General features: G+C 38.3%; 1 protein-coding gene across 1 annotated transcript in view; it reads right to left on the reverse strand.

The window, feature by feature from the left end:
• Positions 1-21,158, reverse strand: part of LRP1B (LDL receptor related protein 1B) — a gene marked incomplete at its 5' end in the record, with an annotated part of 645,110 nt that overhangs the window by 236,071 nt on the left and 387,881 nt on the right. Inside the window, one exon of the mRNA XM_083865658.1 lies at positions 2,230-2,452. Within this exon, the coding sequence (XP_083721784.1) occupies positions 2,230-2,452 (223 nt within the window). The remainder of the gene's footprint in view (positions 1-2,229; positions 2,453-21,158) is intronic.

Consider the following 21,158-nt stretch of genomic DNA (forward strand, 5'->3'; position numbering starts at 1 on the left):
CACTTGGTAGTGCTTGTTTATTAAAAAGTGAATTCTAAAATTGTGATAATCTCTGATGTGCTTAGGCACATTGATTAAAAACCCCCTAATAGCTGATAGTTAGACAATCACAGCTCAAACACGAAGTGTTCAATAATTTAGAGACTGTGCTTGATTTAAAGATTTAGAAAATGCAAAATATCTCATTGTCAATTCTGAAAACTGAACAAATTAAGGAGAATTTTTTTGCAGATATTCAGATATTCACAGGCTGAACATCTTATTACTTTAATCATTCAATTGCTCACCACAAAGTATTTACTTCTCTCATTCGCTCACAAATTCAGACCTACGTCACCAAAACCCAACCCAAACAAAAAAACCTTGTTGTGCATCAAGTATTTCACCCATTCTGGAAATTATGCCACAGTTGGCCAAGTCTTGCCATTGTATTCTGTCTTCGCCCAGAAAAAGGAATAATAATTGGCGTCATTGGAAGTGTTTGATTGGGATCCAATAGAAATCCAATGCAATTACGGTAAGATGGACAAGAAAACAGCCTTGAAAATAAAGAGACATCTGTACCAAACTGTGGATTTCTCTCCTGAATTACAATTCTTCCTTCCCTATTTCCATTTGCACTCAGTTTAGATCTTTATCATTTAACTCCCATGAGAGATTTTCTGTAATAAAACTATTAAAGCTATATGGCTCTTTTTGCACTGCATTTTATAATGATCTAATTATTTGTATTTATTTTTTAATTTGTTGGGTTTTTTTACATCTCATGAAGCTTTCCAGCAATCCTGTGCAGGAGTGAAAACATTACTGGCTTGTCCTTTGAAAGCCACGCAGGCTGTCAACCACAGAATCCAGTTTTGTTTGGAAAGCACAGCTTCGTTATGTTGTATTTACATGATAAACTTCAGTCCCTAAAAACTCTTGGGAACAGTTTGGTGGTCTGCTGTTTCCTTGGATTAATGAGGAATAATTTGGAGAAATGGCCATTCTAGATCATGGCATCAGCACAAAACATACTGAAATGACCATTTCTTCATTTGAGTGGAAAGACAATCAGTACCCCTTGTGACAACAGTGAGAGGCCAAACCCTTCACCCATATGAAACAACACAGATCTCATTTTTTGCTAGTTTTGAGAAGAATCCCTCTGAACTAAAAAGTATTCACTTTTGTATCTAAATTTCAGCAAGAAGAGGAAGAACAAGCACCTCTCCTATGACACCAGCACAACTCAGTTACAAGCCTGTAAAGTTATTTGTTAATGGCCTCTGAAAAAAATTTTAGCTTTTTAAGTATCTATTCCAAAACATTACATAAAAAACCAAAAACACACAAAAGTTTTCAAGACCTCTTGTTCCAGAGCTGGTTAAAGACTGGGGATAGATTGGCAAAAATAGGAAAATGTTTGCCAAATGACCACTTAGACTGTTTTTTCACGTTTTCTGCCTGTTTTTATTTAACAGCCTGACCAGTTGCATCTTGGTTAACACTGATTACTTGGAAGGAAAAAAATGACAGAAAAACAGGTAAAATGTTTATTCTGCTTGCATATTTTTACATTCCTTGTTTAAACTCAGGCAGAAATAGATGCAAACTTGGTGCCCACAAGTTTGGTCACTACTTCAAGTGGCAGTTGAGTAGTGACCACCAGAAAAGTTTGGTCTTTGCTGATTTTCCCTGGATTTACATAAGATTACAACTGCCAGAGAACTCTTCCAGGCTAATGGACTGAAATGCTCCTGCTCAGACTCAGTCTCAGAGTTTGTATTTATGACTCTGAACATCGGGATCAGCTGTGAAAAGCATCATTGCCATCCACGAAAATGAGATTTAAGGGCATTCAGATTATTCTGAATGGGTGAACAGCTTCTGCTATTCTATTTCACTTTATTGAGCCTGTTAGTCTCTCCTTCCTGAGTGGGTAAGGACATCTTGTCATTAATGATTTATCTCCCTGCACCTTTCCACCCCAGATTTTCCCTCCTGAAGTCTTTACCAGTGGTGACTTACAGGGTGCATTGTTAATGAGACACTGCATGGAAACATTCATAAGTTGCAAAACTGCTAAACTGCAGATAAACCAAAACACTTAGATGTATCTTTTAAATTCTAACGCATCTGAAGTGAAAATTTTTTAAAAAATCTATGAGATTCCTGTAGCTGCCAGCATAATGTGCATTCATTTATTGATATCATTCCTTTTTTACTGATTTGCAAATAAATACCTACTTGTCTGCCTTTAGTTATTGTCTGCCTCCTTCTCCCCTGATAGTCAACAACCTCCACACTCTCCAGATATATGTCAAGCCAGTACACATATTTATTGATGAGGTCTAGTGCCAGAGCAGTTGGCTGTTCAATTTTCGAGTCTACTATCCACGTCCTGTTCATTCCATCCATGTCACATCTCTCCACCTTGGCAGCGTTCCCGTAGTCTGTAAAGAAAAGCTTTCTGTTGAAAGAAAATAAGATGTTGTAAGTTTTAAAGGGTGTGAGCCGAGTGCAAAGCTCCTGCTGGCTCTGGGAAAAGGAAGTTTTTGTTCCTTGTCGCTTCAATTTCCCATATACCCCATATTGATAAGCACATAATTGTTTTTAAAAATTCACCGTATCTTCTAACAAATTAGCAATTACACAGAATTGTCTTTCAAATGTAAAGCACAGAAATTCTGAGTGCATTTTCTTACAAAACAGACACACCACGTAATACTCTAAAGTTGCAATCAAATTCATCTTAACCATTATTTCTAAAAAAAATATAGGATAGTTAAAGAGAACAGTGACAAAAGCACAGAGCACTCAGGTTGTCTGGAGAACAGTTATTGCACATAAACTGTAACAAACACAGGGATCCCCACTCTCGGGTGTTTTAACATCTATTCCTGAAGGAGATGCTTCAGTCTGCAGTACATTTGTCTCCAGCCTTGGAAAGGTGTTCAGGCTTCAGAATGCTTCCCCAGATCCAGTGAGTCATTCCATCCAGGAATAATGGGAAACTATCAAAGGCTTAAAATTGCTGCTAAAGCTCCCTAACCCGATACTTGATTAGCCTTCACTGGGTTTAGCACACGCAAATCAATTTTGATTAACCTGACAATATTTTAACAGGATTACCTATTTGAGAGAACAAATTACACTCACAGGCTCAAGACCACCTTGCCATGACTTTAACATGCTGTAAAGAATAATCTGATTCCAGGCTGAATGTTACTAAAACTACTTTGAGACCCAGGATTTCATTATCCAAATGAAGTGAATTATCTCCTCGTTATTACCACTAATGGGAATAACTTTGGATCAACAGCACATAAAACTTCAGATATCTTTATGTGACAGAGCAGTAATTTATAGCCTTGTAACCACTCATAAAAATCCAGTTTTAGGCTATTTGCTGAACAGCAGAATGAAGCCCATATCCTCTACTTTTAGTCTTCAAATAAATAAGAATACACTTTAGAGGTAGTTAAAGTGTTTCAAGTGCAAAAATTGAAACTTAAAAAAACCAACAAAAAAAAAACCCCAACCAACACAACAACTTTTTTAAAAAGTAAAGGCATTAGAATCATTTGTAGTCTATGTGCAGGAGCTGTCAAATGCCAAAATGAATTGATCTCAGAATCATAAAATAGGGCTGGAGGAGAAATTGAAAGGTCATCTAGTCCATCACCAGGCCATAAGGCAGAATAAACTTTACCTATAACATTCCTGAGGGATAACTCCATTCCTGACAGGGATTTCTATTTATCAAAATAATTCTGAGTTCCTGTCCTGTCCTTCATTGTCATTCTTTATCCCAGCTGTACTCTAAGAATATATTTAAAAACACACACTTGGCATTCAGGTCTATATAAATCAAAATGTGCATAGCACGGAATATTTGCAAAGTAAAAATCATGCCTGAAAAGCAAAAGGAATTTGGAATGAAAACAGGAAGGAAAAAAAAAAAAAAAAAAAAAAAAAAAAAAAAAAAAAAAAAAAAAAAAGTGTGTATATAGCAGTATATACACTTATTTATGTATGTATTCGTATCATCAGAAATAACAAGGCCAACACCTATATATATTTAAAATAAGTTGTTAAAATGTTACATGTACTCCAGATTCCAATCTGTACTTCTGGGGATTTGATTTATGTTATTTAATGGAACTTTGTACCTCAAGATTCAATAATGCAAATAAAGCTCATTTTGGAATCATAGAACCAACTGGGTTTGCTGTGATCAGACACTCACAAATATACAAATATATAAATACACACACGTTGTAAATACACATCCAGACACACAGTAGTTATAAAGACCTGAAGTTTGACTTCAGACTGACTCTACTGCACAGTGTTCAGTTTTATTAATAATTTAACATTTCTACAGATTAAAATACAAGTTAAAAACAAACAAAACAAAACCAAAAACAAACAAAACAAAACAAACAAACAAAAACCCAACCCACATCCCAAAAAACTATTAGTCTTTTACAAGATTATCTTTTCTGATCAGAGAAGAAATAAAATGTTTGAATGTCAATAACAAATGGATCCAGTAAGGAATATCTAAGAATTAAGAATATGTAAGAGGCTGCTCCAGCTTTCTGGAAAAGGGGGTAATTTCTTTTTTCCCCACAATATCTGTCCTATCATAACATCATTTGTGCAAGTTATCATGAGTTTGTGTGTAAATGGCACTCTTTTTACTCTTAAAGTCATTATTCTTCTTCTGGAGACTGACAATGATGAAACTTGATAATTAAAGGAAGAGGTGAAAGACAGAGCAAGAAAGTATTCACCCAAATGCTGCTGCATGATCAAAATGCTCTGCAAGTTAAATTGAGACAATTAAAGGTTTTACTGTGCAATCTTGAAACACAGTTCTGAATTTAAAGACCAGTGCGGATTTTTACAGTGAGGTTTAAACCAGAATTGCATTTCTAACACCAGAAGCTGACCCACAATTACTCTGTGTTTCCTTTGCCTTGGGAGCTCTAAAGGATGCACTGCACAGTATTTATTTCAGCTCAAGGCTGATCTTTCTGCTCACAAATGGTGCTGGGTTTGCCTCTCCATTTTCAGCAGAGGGCAATGAAATCTTTTATCCATTCACAGAGCAATTTTGGGAGGGAAACTGACCGAGTGCATGTCCCTGCACAGGGCACTGGGGTGACCTTGGGGGACAGAGCTGAGTTCATTACAGCCTTCATTTCCTGAGACTGCCACTGTGAGGCTGCTAATTGAGGCTGCTGCAACAGTAAAAATGTTGACACTAAAATAAACTTTATTAAGGCATGTTATCTTTGGAAAGCTATAGACTTCATGTGTGGAAAATCCAAATTCTGCCTGTAGTTAATCAACAGCAAAAAGGGGAATCTTCTTCATTAAGTTCTGGTGCTTTGCAGGCATTTAAACTCATAAAAGTATTCAGTTGTTTTGACTCTTCCAGAATGTTTTCACTGTGGTCCCAGCAGTCAGGAATCTACATCTAATAACTAATGGTGATATCTTCCAGGCTGAATTACACAGACTGATTTCTGCAGCAGCTTATTTGGTTTAAACAGCTATTTTCACCTGTCCCCCTCTCCTGAGACATTTCTAGATGGAAATCACACTCTTTCCCTCTGCCTAGCAGCTAGAGATAAGCAAGGCAGACTTCCTCCCTGTACGACAGACTCTTCCTGCTGCCCTTTTGTGCAGTAATTCCAATTTTAGGTCAGTGATTGAACAAGCATGGCCAGCACTGGGTTTTCTGGTGCAGAGTGGAGCTGCACAATGGCCCAGCAACCTCCCTGCCCCAGCTGGAGATCCAGTCAGCTCTCATGACATATGCTGCTTTCACAGCTCTGTTACACTGCTGATAAAACTCATCCTCTCCCCTATTACATGCACCCTCCTCAGTCTGACAACTTAAGTCTTAAAAAGTTCTGGCTGGAGGTTTCCCAAAGAGTTTGGTCTCAACTAGGAATAAACACACAGGGACTGTTCTGTCCACATCTGAGCAATGACAACTCTCCAGCATTTTAAAATGACAAACCCACTGACTAAAAATAGCAATAAATGTTAACAATAGGGCTAATTCCAGAGGGTCCTGGGTTGTAGTGTAGGATGTACACAAAGTATTTATTCTATCACCATCTTCATGAACTGTTAAACCAGGCGGGGCAGTGTTTTCCCAGGCCCCCTCCTTTGGGCTCTTCTGCTCATGGCCCATCAATGCCTTGCCCAGGACTCACAGGGAACTCCCTCCAGGAGCTCTCTCTGTTTAATGGGCCATCAAGGACCCACTTCACACTCATCATCCCATTGTGAGATGCTCCGCCCAGGGGGAGGAGCCAAGCATTCCCACCTGGAGAGAATCTGGGATTTGGGACAGTACAAGCAGCCCTGACCCACTGGATTCCCAGAGGAGCAGAGCTCCCAGACCTTTTACAGGATCACTGCTTCAGGAAGAGCACCTCACCTGGACTGCTCCCACCACCCTGCCCAGGTTGTATTCTGACTCTGTCAGGGGCCTTTTGTATTATTGCATTTATTTTATTTTATTTTATTTTATTTTACCTTTCTTATTAAATTGTATTTCTGACTTGGAGCCTCTCACTTGTTTTGCTTTCAAACCACGACACAGAGGAAAAGAATTCTGCCATGAGACAAAAGTGACAGTGAACTTCCCAGTCCCTGCTCTCACACCAGTGGTCACAGATTGATCTCGCCTTCATTGCCAAGCCTCAAAAATATGTAAAGAGGGTCTCAAAATGGCTGTGGTTCTCTCCTTACAGAGACAGCTGTAGGACAGTCACTGCCTTAGTTCAGCTGCCAGACCCCTCATCACCACTGGCTTTCTCCAGAACCTTCTCCCTCATAATTTCCTTTCAGTCACCTCCTTTCTAATGCACCTATTCAATGAGCTGAGAGAGAATTGTTTTCCCTGTAAAGCTACATTTGGGCACCTGCATGACTGAAAACTGCTGATTTCTAATGCACTTAAGCCATCAAACACACAGCACAATCAGAGTTTGGGGGGGCAAAAATACACAATTCTGGAGCTCCTTGACAAAAACCAACAAAATATTATAGGAGGCAAATTAGTAAAGTGTATATAGGAAAAAGAGGAAGCTTTCCTAGGCAAAGTTACTGCTGTGGACAAGACCTAATTAGAATAAAGTAAAATAATTCCTAGCACACCTCAACAGGAGCTATGAGCAGAAAGGACAGGGTTTAATTTTTAGAAATTACACTGAGAGGGCAACTAAAGACAGAAGGCAACTAAAGATGTTCAGTTGATTTTGGCAAAATGAATGAGTCACAAAAAAGTTAGAGGCTTTTTACCAATTTAGGAGCAGGATTATGATGTGAGAAAAGAAGTTTGAATTAGAATTAATAGAAATGCTGTGCAATTTAATTGGTATAAAATATAATGAGAACAGCATTGGCATTGAGTGGCACCAACCACATTAACTGGAGGACAAATAGGATAACTACAATTATGGGGACTGTGGTGAACAAGGAACCTTCTTCAGAGGAGGTGATCAAACTCCTAAAATTAAAAAGATTGTGTAAAAACACCCTGTGGGGTTCTCTTACAGCCTGTGTGGGATGAGGTGATTGACTGATGGAACCTCAGAAGGGAACTGCTGCACAGTCCTGTATCTCATCTCTACTGCATTTTAAACAATGGATGTGATTTCATCTGGTTTACATCACACTTAATTAATAATCAGCTTTACAGCATGGTCCAGGAGCATTTTTACCTCTGATGATGTTTAGGTTTGTTTCTGTGTTCAGCAGTTTTCTTTTTTTCAGCCACATATAAAGCAAAAGAAATCGGCCACCCTCAGATTTTGGTAACAAATGATCCATGGCCCTCAGTGTTCCAGACAGATTTTAGGATTTTAGGAACATGAAGAGTGTTTGCTGGCACACACACACATATATTGAAAGCAATTCTCAGGCTTGGTACAAAGGGAAATTTTTTCCCCATGGGAGGAACTGAAATGCCATTGGATTTTGGTATTTGGGCTTCTCCTTCCTCTGCTTCTTTCCAGCACAATACAGCACCATCACCTGGAGGATAATTTCCTACACTATTTTACGGGTTTAGAAGCTCTTTGGCTCTCCAGCAATGTTCCTTATCTTCTTTTGTAACTGATATTGGAAGGAAATATCCAGTGGATGTTTTTGTGCTGCACGGGAGTGAAATTCTATTAAAGTTCCTCTGTGATTTCCACAGTGGAAAGGAGGACATATGTTCCAAAAGTTCCTGGCATTTTGGAAATCTAGCCATGAGTGCCTGTGAGTACAATAATAATGGTTTCTTCTCCTAGAGAGCTGCAGATTTAGTGCTATGCAGGAAGCAGCACAGGGTCGAGCTGCAGATAAAAGTAAAACCCAGTCAGACAACTCATTCTCACCACTCACTGCTTGCTGCACAACAACAGGCAAAATTCAGCAAAACTCAACCCTTAGGGGGGAAATTTGTGACAAAATACACTTCTCTTCACAGGGAAATTGCCAATTCAAACAAAAGTCTTCTTATTTACAGCCAAAGAAGTGGTGGCCTGAGCAGCAAATGGGGAAAGTAGCTGAGAATTTGGGGATGGATTAAAAACAGAGCCAATCTGGTTCACTGCTAAAGAAGACACAAGTTGTCATAATTTGTTTGTTTCTATTTCAACTGTTCATCATCCATCTAGAAAAACACGCCTGTTACAAAGCTCATCAACAGGTCCCCCCATTTCCTTACAGACACAGAAATAGGAATTTTCAGGTGTTATAAAGTGAATAGAATTTGATAACTCAGGATAGTTGTTTATTAGATTGTTATGACTATCCTCCACAATTGTTTTAGCAATCCTGCATGTTATTCTTTATGTTTGATCCCTTCCACTACAGAGGGTATAAAAGCTTTCATTTTTCTTAGGGATGTCAATCAAATAAAATATTTTAAGTTCACAGTAATCCTTAAAAGTGTTTGCCCTTCCTTTTTCCACCTAAATATGCTTTTTTCTGCAGGGTGAGAGTGCAGATGCCTCTCCTGTGCCCTCATTCCCCATCTCTGGGTCCTGTAGGAATGATGCAGGACAGAAAGATGCTCAGCTGAGTTCCTGTCTAACGTTGTTTTGTCACAGTTGCAATTCTCTCACACAAGCTCTACTCTTCCTCTGCAGAGTAAATATGTAACAAACTCATGTAAATCCTACCATGTTCTATTTCTTGCTCCATTTATGAGTAGTTGTGGCTGGACTTGCTAAAAAAAGCACACCTGGAACAGCCCAGCAATAAATCAAACACACAGAGAAATGAAAGTTCAGTTCATAGGTTTTGCTGGTGGATAAAATTGCAGAGAAAGTTTTTCTTACACTCTCATCACATGAGTTGTCTGGGTTTTGTTTTTTTTTTTTTTTTCCCCACTACAGCAATGGGATGTACTCTAGAAAAAGTGCATCCATTAGAATATATCAAATTTATACTTGCCTAAACCTGCTTTCTGTCTACACACAATTCAATACCTTTTCATTAAAATCATCTAATTACCTTGAGTAATTTCATGCACAAAGTAATTTTCTGAATAAAAAAAAAGCATGTTCTCTGAGCTTTCAAAAATTATTCCCAAAATAAAATTTTAGTAAGTAAATCAAATATTGCCTTTTCATTTTTTTTCTCATACCTAAATGCAAAGTTTTATTAACTGTCAGTTTGCAATGAAAGACACATTGCAGTTGTATTCCTGGATTCATTAAGGGCCCTGAACATCAGTATTTATTTGTCAGATTACTGCCCTTCATCTGAAAATGCAAAGATTCAGACTTAAATCAGAAGCAGAAATTTGGAATTAGTTCTTTCAGACTAACTGTGCTTCCCCATGTGTAACTACAAGCTCATCAATTAGAACAGAAATGAAGAAACATTGATTATTCCCATTTTATCACAAACCAGCTGTGCCAAATCTATGTCCTGATCCACTGACAAAATTCATTTTATAACCCAAGTGCCACATTACACAGCTTTATATCAACATTTAACTAGATTTATAATGTGACATCCAAATAATACCAAAAAGTCTCTGTCATATTTTTAAAAAGTAAATATAAGCACTAAAATAAAGAAAGTATTTAACAGATTTTATGTAGTTATAAAATATATTTTTACATTCCAACCACACACAGACCGATGTTAGAGACACTGAAATCTGGAACATGATGATGAACAGTTCTTGGATTATCCTGAGTTCTAATTTTTGAGGTAAAGATGATTCATTTCCACTGCTTTACCAGAAGTACAAGATGCAGGGAAATAATTTTGCCACAGAAAATTAAAATTCTCTTTTCTTCATTGGCAAAAAACTGATATATTTGTTACCCTTCAAACTTGAGATACATATTTTAATGTGCAATTTTTTGATTATTCTGCTTTGGATGATTTCTGGAGCATCAAAATGGTGCCAGGTGACCTTTTATACTTTTTTTTCATGCACTCTTTTATGTACAGAGCAGAATACACATATTCTTACCCTTATTTTCAAAGATTTTTTTACTATTGTACCGAAGCTCTTTCACAGAAAAAATAAATGCAGCACTTTTCCCGAAGGTATTTAATTTTCACAGGATATTATTATGTGGAGTCAGACTCTATTGCTCTTTCCACTTAATAAATAACATTTTCCCTCCGTTGAAAAAGCAACAATATTAAAAATTACTATTCAAAATAAGAAATTTTTTGGGGGAGGAAGGGAGAATATTTTCATTAATTGCTCAGTGATTGGAAGGGAATAAAGGTAGAAATAAAGAAGATCCCTGAAATTGTGCTTGAGGAGCTCCAGGCTGAAGCAGAGTGGAGTTTGAAGGTTTAACTTTTGTCCTAGAGCTGAGCTCAGGCTCACAGCAAATCAGGGCAGCACCAGCAGCAACTCCTTGTTTAAAAATGACTGTCTGGACACAGGAGACCATCATTTCCCAAACACAGCCTCACTTCTCCAGGGGCTTTTCCTTCCCAGAATTTAAGACATGGCCTTTTCAACCCAGCCTGAGAAATGATGGTTGGATGGAGTATTTGGCGCCGTGAGAAGTGGAAAATGGGCCCACTCAGTTTGTCAGGGATTTAAAATCATGTTTTCCACACCACCAGCATCAATCACAACACAAGGTGCTTTGTCTTCACTTCTGTCAACCAACTTTTATTCCACTTAGGAACAAGCAACGAGAAAGGAAACATTTTTGCAATATTAATTTCTTTAAAATGTATTATTAATGAGGAAAAAATAAATTAAAACAGTTCTCCCACCTTGGTATTTGATGACCTATAGCAGATTAAATGTCAGTAATAGCTGGCATTTGAGAACCTGTCTCATCCATCTTATGCAGAAAATGCTACAATAATCATCATTAGGTAGGATTACATTAAATTAATCAAAAACCCCACAGTTTGCAGGCTTTAGGAATCTCAGGGCTCCTTCCCAGGCAGACCTGCAGAAAGGCCAGGATTACACTGAGACTTTACATCCCAAAGGCTTCAGACCCTGAAAACTGATGGCTTTAAGCGATGATGAGTTAACAGTCAACAGAAGGGATGGAGTTTTTTTGGTGTTGATATTTTTTTCTTTCCAGCAAATTCAAGGAAGGATATATCAATGGAAATTAAATAAAATGATGTTTCAAACTGTGAAAATCCCAGCACTGCACACTGCTGGAAGGTGGCAGGTTTGCTGTAGGAGCCTTTTCTGGATGCTGAGTTATTTTTTCTTTCTCATCTAAGGTGTGGTTTGGGATTTTTTGTTTGGTTGGTTGCCTTTTGTTTGGTTGTTTTTTTGGTTTTGTTTGGTTTTGATGTTGTTTTATTTTTTTGTTTGGTTGGGATTTTTTGTTTGTTGGTTTTTTTGGCTGCACTTCAGAAAGGTCAGACAGGGAATGCTGTGGGGAGCAGCTGTGCTGGTACATCCCTCAGTGCCCCTGCTCTCAAAGCTCCTGGGTTAGATTTAGGTCAGTAAATATAATCAATGTCATCAAAGCTGAAGATGATCTTGGATGAAGAAATGGGTGAGGTTGTAAAAAAAAACCCCATTCTCACAAAATTTCCAGCTGAAATTTGTGTCTCAAATTTCCAATTAGAATAAATTCTAATTTGTACCAAAAAATTACTTTGAATCGAGTTTATGTATGGTAATGATCTTACTTTACGCCAAAGAGGAGCAAAACCATTGAATATTTGATCTCCACGAGCAAACACTACTAAGACAATAAATCCTTAAGCTGGTTTAAATTGTGCCAATGGTTATTTATCACAGTGTAGAAAAGAAAATAGCCAGCCTGTGCTTGGCAGCAATGGACAGAACTGATCTCTAGCCTGGCTTTCCTTTGGGACAACACTGTGAACTTTGCAGGTTGGGGAATTATTCCAATTCAAGGGATGATTCTAGTGGTGAACAGCAATGAGAAATACTCAGGGCTCACCAAGAAAAAAAATGTGTCTACCCAAACTGTAACTGCACAAAATGAAATAAAAACAAGATTCACATCCAGCATTTGGATGTTCCTGTTCAGGAATTTCTTTTCTTTAATGTTTGTGGGGTTTTTTTGTGAAGTAATAAGTTCTGAAGTGAATATCAGAACTTACATCTTGAGTTTCTGATCCAATATTTTCTGCTGCAGAGGTTGGTTTGGATGCTGCTGGTTCACACCAGGCCCAGTGATGGCAAATCTCTGTGCAGGACTCAGAGCTACAAACCTTCCTACTACAAATTCCTAAATGGAGCATTATTTAGTGTCAGCAACAAGTGAATTACTTGATTCCATGTCTCATCCTGGCATTTGACAGTAAGTAAAAAACAGGCAGTTTTGCTTCCTCATTAACTACTGAGTAAATGAGTAATTTTCTCCCCAAAACTGTACTTGCAAATTAAATTTATAAAAAAACCCAAACCTCAAACCAAAGTCTTTGTCTAAAACAAAGATCACAGGCAACAAATTATCAAGTTAGTAGAAGGAAAAAGCAAAGCAGGATTTATACAGAACTGCAGTATTTGAAATTAGGTTGGAATTATTGTATTCACATTATTTTATCTCTTCTGAGATCACAGACTCTTTAAATCTTCATGATATTTTTTTCTTAAGGCACTACAAAGCAGAACTCAATTTCAGTTAAGTGTCAACAAAATTGGTTTTATTCCACCACGGAGAAGGCTCTTGTGCTTTTGCTGTTGTTGCTCTACTCTTGATCTGTTAACCTTTAATTTACAGCAGCAAGGACTAGTGGGAAGGCAGAATTATTTATAACACCACCAGTAATTAGTGCCTAATTACTAGAACTAATATGAAGCTGCTCGAAAACCGTGCATATATTCAGGATTTAAAGCCAACGAGTGCTGATTTGTAACACAAATATATAAACAACACAAGTGTTTCCATTTTGACTTCCAAAGGTTCCCCAGCTGAGAGCCCATCGATGATCTGCCACGTTACTTAATAAATTTCTACTGTGGCAGAGAAGTTCTACAAATAATTGTCAAAAAGAGTTCCTGCTTTTGGCTCTAGTTAGCAAATATATGCACGGACTTTTCCTGAAAGACTTCCTGAGTGCCAATAGGAACACAAAGACAAAAAAGTTTCAGTGTGTTGTGCTATCTAATAATACTTAGACACTGACTGGAGTGTAACAGCAAATTGCTGGAGGTTCTGTATTTTGATGTTCAAAGTGATAAATGTGCATATATTTATTTAATAAATAAATAAATGTTTTATTTCAGTCATTGGTTTGAAATTTCCCTTTCCATTAGAGCGGATCATTCGAATAACCCTCATTTAGTGAATTATCTGCCACTATTTTCCGCATGGAGTTTGTGTCACTTGATGAACAGTGAAACCTGTGCTGGCATGACAAAGTATCTATAGGAAAGCCACATCTGTAATACACTGGCTGCACTTGTTACAGAGCTGTGAACATAAGTAATGAATTAAATAAGAGGCTGCAAGAAGCAACGTGGGAATTGTGGGATTAAAGAGGCTGTCAGTTCATCCAGAGGCACAGCATCCACTTCTGCTCCAAACACACTATTTATAACTTTTTTTTTTTTAAAAAAAAAGTAGTTGGCAAAATGTGGTAGCACAAAATTGTGCTTTGTTTACAGAAATGATGAAGGGATTAGCTGAAATCAAACAAATAAAGATAGAAATAAAATAAATTCCCTGTCTCCCCCCCCGAGAGAAGCCACAAAACCACAGGAAAATTTCAACAACAAAATAAATATCGTTTTGTGGTATTACTGGGTTATCTGTCTATCTACTCATATCAATCAGACATTTTCTGATGTGAGACTGTGACTCCTCCTTGTTCTGTGGGGATAAAAGCAAAGTAAAACAGCCTGTTCAACATGGAGAGAATTCCAAAAAGTCACAAACCATTAATGAATAATGAAACAAAAAAAAAAAAAAAAAAAAAAAAAAAAAAATAAAAAAAATAAGGGCTCTTTTAGTGCTTCTATTGCCCTGTTGCACTCAGGGTTTGCCCTGGGCTGTCCATGAACTGAGCAATGGGGCACTTGGTACCACCTCACACCACATTTTCCTCTGCAACCCACAATGAACCTGTTCCTGCATTTCCTTATTCAGGGAAGGGATTTCCCAAGCAGTTTTGAAGCCAACAAACAAATCTGATCACCCTTCTGAAACACGAGAAATGTAGAGATGTATTGGCAGCCCTGGCTCCAAGCAGAATGAGGAGAAAAAGGGAGGGATTTGTACAGCCAGTGATGGCTCCAGACACCATCCCTGTAATAGTATTTCAAATACCAACCTGCCCCACACAGAATTAGACAGGAAGACAATTTCTGAAAATTACTGAAATGGAAAAAAATGGAGAAAGAACTGCATGAAAAATAAAATAAAAAAACTTTTCTGGCCAAGTATAGGATTATATTAATGCCAGCACAAAGGGATAGCTGAGCCATCCACACCACCTCACCAAGTTCATTATCAATTCCAAGACAATTTCAGAACTCAGAGAAGTAATTTATGGCTGATGTCATTAACACTGTATGAAAAATGGAATTCTAACATTTCTCATTCACGTCACTCAGTCTCACAGGCTTTTGGTCACGTCAGTGGTCACTAAATCACTTTTTCCTTGCTCAGAGTCTGCACTGCTCCCCAAGTCTCCAGCCCACCAGGCACACAGGGATGAGTACAGTTGTATTTTAGAGCTACTTAACTTATTAGTTTTGTTAATTAACTCATTATGTCATTTTAGGAGAAGAAGAAACAATATAAACCCCAATACAGAGTTTGCTGATACCTCATGCAGTGAGTGACAGCAGGAAAGGAGGTGAAGCTGCACAAGGAAAGCAGCTGCACGTGCAGCCCAAGAGGTGAGGATGGAGATGCTTTTATTAAAACAGCTGATCCAGTCTGAGGAGAAGATTCCCTCTGCAGCAGACAGCCTGGAAGCAGAGCATGGTGTGCCCACCTGTCAGGAAAGCTTAACTTCTTTATTTTCAGACAAAAGTGATACATGCTGACATGAGCACAGAGAGCATCAGCAAACAGCCTGGTGGGGTTTGGAGGGGAGCAGGGCACTGCCTGTTTGCTTTACAGGATAAAAGCAATCATCTACAGCCATCACTAACCAAACAGGGTTTTTTTTTACATTATGCTTATCTGATGCCAGATATATAATTAATACCTACTTTGCATATTACCTGGAATAGAAGTTAATTCACTCTAATCAGCCTGAGGTGAAAGGGAGCACAGATTAACTTGAAGCTTCCTTCTCCTTGCTTTGTTTCAACATAATTGTCCTCCTCTGACAGACCCTCAGTGAATAATCTCACAACCTCCAGCACTTCATAATCACTCACATCCCTCAGTGCTCTCTGTGAAGAGGCAGAAGATAGTTTGGGTTGGGACACACAGACACCACCTGCTGCAGAGCACTCATTTCCTTTCTTACCTTATTAAAAGATCTGCTCCTGGTCTTTTCACATTTTTTTTCCAAAAGAGAGAAGACTGAAGAGCAGTAAGGATACTACTTTATATTCCTTAAAAGCTGCTCCTGTGTTCAGCAAGCAAGTAATTGCTTGATTCAACCTGATTCTTGATGGAGCCTGCCAAGGGAGGTGCTTACTTGTCAAAGCACAATGGGGAGACAGCAGCGGTGACAATCAGCACAGCACATCAGATGGTGCCTCAGTTCCTGAGAAACCCACACCAATAAAAAGGATAAACCCTTGGGATTTGGCTCTTTTTGGAAATCCTGATTGCTTCCCAAGTCACTGAGATCCAGTCCTCATCCCTGCTAAGTCAGACAAGGCCTCACCACACAAGTGATGAACCCCAAGAACTCTGAACACAGGAGCACCACTCAATTATAATGCAAAACTCTCATCCTTTCTTCTATTTAGTTCCTTTTTTTTTTCTTTAATTTTCTTCTTCTTAATTAAGGTAGTAATTGAGGCTGTGCTATGAGCTGAACTCAATTAAATAAGTCAGAGTATGTTCAACACATGCTCCCAAAACTCTGCCACTCAAAGCCCAGGCTGGAACATCTAATCTACAAGCATCAGACAGCTGTAAACAGGAAATAAATTGCCATCTGAGCATTGTGCTATTGAACATGTCCAGGAAAAGGCAGAACTCTCCTCAGTATCTAAATAACAGCTGAAAATCTAAGGACGGTTTCAAAGGTGAGGAAAAATTCAATCAAAAAGAAGCATTTACTGGAGGGAGTGGGGCGTTTCTTTGGTTTATTGGTTAATGACTCTGTATTAGGAATTTTGGTGTAATATTTTATCAAGCAGTGATTTCAACATCACATGAAGTTTTCTGGTGAAAGGGCAGCAGAGTGCACCTCAAGGGCTGGGAAAAATCTGTTACTGACTTGGTGAGTTTTTCAAATCTCCCTGTACCTACTCCTACATCAGAGAACCTGGCCCAACATGTCCTTCTAATTTTTTTTATTACTGTTTAAAACAGAAGAGAGAACAAAACCAATAAAACCAGGTATGAGAGAGACAAAAAGTTTCTCATCTCTTCTCTAATTAAAATTATTTATTTGTATATATTGAAGAAAAAGCTTCAAAAAGATAATATTTGGTGGCTAAACACTTCTCTGGTGTGTTGGAAGAGTGGAGATACTTGAATTTGGAAGTACCAGACATTACATGAGGTCTCCTGTGGCTGTGGTTTTCCCAAGCTGTTTCCTTTTCCAGGGTAACTGGGAAGGTTCACCTCCCAGTTAAAATAGAACAAAAAACCTTTTGCAGGACAGAAAAAGTTCTCCCTTTCACCTCGACTTCAGAAGCACTAAGAGACAAAAATGGTTCAACTTTCTTTGTAAAAAAACAAACAAAAAAAGAAAAGAAAATTTTAATGCTAGAAATCCTAAATATCAAGTTATTCCCTACAGAAAATGCTCTCCTCATACTTAGGAGTTGCCTAAACTGAAGGAGGAAGCTATGAAGAGCAGTAGCTGTGGTGTTTATTTTGTGTTTTCCTGATTTGTTAAGGATATCCAGCTACCTTCATATCCAGAAACAGATAAGCTGCTTCAAACCAATGCTCAGAATGTTTTAAACTGCGCACTGCCATCATATATTTGTGAAAACACCAGCTATTTGTAGAAACAAATAATTGGACATAAATTCTTCCATTCTCACAACAGCCCACTGGACATCATGAGATGTTCATTAATCTTTGTTTCAGTTTGAGTGGGAGCACATTCTGTTTGAAGCACAGGGATGGAAGCCACAAGAGCAGGATACACATGTGCTTTATCAGCAGTCATTTTTCAAATGCATTCTCTAATGCCACATAGCAAAGTCAGTGAGGCAAGAAAGCTAAGAAATTCTCAGGGTAAAAAGACTGAAAAAGATGATATTATTAAGCCTCTTTTCAGGTTTTCCTAATAGAAAGCCCATCACTAATCGGTCATTCATAACAAACACTCATTAATTGCCATCCTTCTCAAGTCACTCAGCAACAGGACGGTATTTTTAGAGGTGGGGAGGTTGAAGTGCAGAGCAGTGAGCTCACAAAACTGACAAGTATAAAAACAGGAAGAAAAATCAGCCGTTTTTTAGCTCTTACACCTGTACCTTCCCCATCTGTTTATAGCTGGGTCTTTACTAAACACGGAGCAGGCAGAGTGCCCGGAGCTCAAACACATCACGGGTGACAGAGATCTATTGGCATTACCTCCTTTGCCAGGTACAGCAAATATTTGCTTTCATTTCCCAAGCCCCGCATTGACATAAAATAATTTATGACTCTATTGAGTATAAATCTGAAAATAACCTCATTTGGCTCGTGCAGAATTAGGCTGATGTGCTGCAGAAGACGAGGAGGGCTCGCTGTGCCCGTGGCACACCCCAAGGATTTAGAAACACAAAGTGGATGCTCAGTTCTGCCTTCTGCTGAACACGTGTCTGGAAAACTTGATAAAAAACTGAGTTTTGGTAAGATTTTATGAAAAACTCCTCTACATTGCTGGTCAAAGTTTTAGGCCCTCTGCCACAGGCAATACCACAGAGTCACAGTGGCAGCAGCAGTAATTAAGGCAAGATGCTTCATTTTATCAAAATATTGATGCAGCTTCTTCGGTTTCATCTTTTCCCAGACATATTACTGCACAAAGAATTTCCTCCAAGGGACTTACATATTACAATAGAACAGCCTTGTGCTTATAAGTCCTTGCTTTAATTTTTGGTGAGATCTTGTTGATTTTTGCATGCAGGAGGCAAAGTTCAGCTTTCAAGAACGTGCACTTGCTACGAGAGAAAATGCAGTTTCTCTTGTGTTCTCCCACAAAACCACTATTACATCACTGGCTATAGTATATATTCCAATCAAAATATTAATATTCCAATTTAAATACTTTAATAGGTGTACCACGGTTTCCCAAGAGCGTTGAACACTTGTATGATAAAGCTGAAGACTGAGATTGTTCCACTTGCACAAGGTTTCTATTCTAAATATTGAAATTTCTTTACATTCTTTCTTTATATCTGTGACCAGGGTAAAAGAAGACACATTCTACTTTTCTATTTTTTTTTTTTTAAGTCCCCTAAATTCCCACCTTTTCTTCAAGCCTCTTTACCCATCTATTTTTCACACTATTACTTAGTTCCTTAACTAGATATTTCTCCTCACCTCCCTGGTTCAGAGCACTGCCCCTTGACTGGAGGCCACAAAGGTTGGGCCATCTCAGATGTCCCCATTGGGGAAATAAAAGGTTTAATTCATCCAGCTTTTTTTTTTGAGATCTTTGAGTTTGGCACTCAATAAAGAGTAATTACATACTCTTGAGAAGAGCTCATGTTGCACATAGATAAATTCACTGTATTTTAAGCACACAATGAATTTTAAAATACACATAATGACTTGAAATATTTCTTCATTGCTGTCACAAAATGGTCTACATTTTTTTTCTTTAATCTATCATGACTGTAGCTATAAATCCAGTGATGGAAAATAAGCATTTTCATTTGATTAAGCATTTTGAAGCAGCACTGAGTTTGGGGAACACTTGCTTGAAGCACAAAATGAGAAATAAAAATGACATAATGAAAGGTAAATGTCACCAATCTTATGATTAAAAATACAATTAGGGAAGACTTAAAACTAATTCCGTGTTTGTCTTTTTTTTTTCTTTTGCTTTTCTTTTCCTTTAAAGTTGTTGCAAATATGCAACACAGACAACTTCAGCTACAGAGGCCACAGCACAGGCAGCCAGTGACTTCTGACAAGTGCCCTGAAAAACTCTTCTGGTGCCAACAGAGCTGTGGCATCACCTTTGTTTTATTTATTGTGAGGGAGAGTGGTGTTAGAAACAGAAAGTTGGAGTTAAAAATCACATGAACCAGAACTGGAACAACCTTCTAAGCCATGTCTAAACCCAGCAGCAGCACAGGAAGGGGTCTCCAATGGAAATATTAAGGGTTATTTGAAGTTGTTGTTGGTGTTTTTTTTTTTTTTTTTTTTTTTTTTTTTTTTTTTTTTTTTTTTTTTTTTCCAATTAAATGAATGGAGTAATTACAGTTGGCTAAGTTTTCATAAGATTTTCTACTTAGGAAAACAATATGTAGCCACAGACAAGACAAAATACGTATCTGCAGGAAATCAGAATGGTTAGTCAAGATTTACGTCCCAGAGAAAACTTCAACATCTTTCCTTTTTTTATCTGATTTTATAGCATAATCCCTGTCAAAGCAACTTCCACGAACACCAAGTTCTTGAGAGAACCTGAAATTTAAACAGTTTGCCTGATAGTGTTTAAAGAATGGAGGGAAGCAGAAAATCCAGGCCATGGACATCCCCCAGAGCTCGAGGGTGAGTTCAGCACCCCCAGTGTGAACCTGCTCAGCACTTGAGTGGCTTGTGGACCTGATGGCACTGGGTTAAAATCATCCTATTTACTTTCACAGAGAGGTTAGAAAGTATGGAAACTATATATACGTAAATATATATTGTTTAAATGATCCTATTTACTTTCACAGAGAGGTAAATAAATATGGAAACCACCAGACTGAGCTGGGCACAGCACAGAAAACACCATCAGGGCTCCAATGAGTGCCAGCACTCACCTGCCTACAGGGGCTGCTGAGCACCCTGAGGGCAAATTCACCTTCCCTTCTCTTCCATAATTCCCACTTCCCTGCGTGCAGCTTCCCCGAAAATATCTGTTCCAGGATGGTGCCTGTTTCAGGATCAGGTGTGTTGGTGTAAAAAGGGCTGGAGCAGCTCTCATTTCACTCATTTTGGTTGCAAACAAGCAGTGACTGAAGAGTGTTAAGCACAATTTCTTTCCTCCCCAACCTCTCCGGGCCCAAATCGAAACATCTTTCCCCAGAGGTTTGGCACTGACAGTGACAGTCATTACTCCTAATACTGAAAAACAGTATCATCTCCAAAACCTGCAAGATTTCTGCTTTAGCAAAGAAAGATTCTGCAATCTTCATCTCGGGCTTTTCTTACCATTTGCAGAAATCCATATTACACTGCAGTGGCGAAAGCTTCCTATCAACACCTGTGGATTTCAAACTGCAAATTAGGAGCTCTATTCCTCTGCAGTATCACAACAGCAAAATAAAGCACCAGCAGGACACCAGATGTGAAATGGTAGAGTTTGTCTCATCAAGAAAAAAATTGGGTCCCATCCAAGAGTAAGGGAAAATCGAAGCTTCTACAATTTGT

The sequence above is a fragment of the Zosterops lateralis genome (genome assembly GCF_965231275.1).
Source record: "Zosterops lateralis genome assembly, chromosome: 7".
Taxonomy (NCBI): Eukaryota; Metazoa; Chordata; class Aves; order Passeriformes; family Zosteropidae; genus Zosterops; species Zosterops lateralis.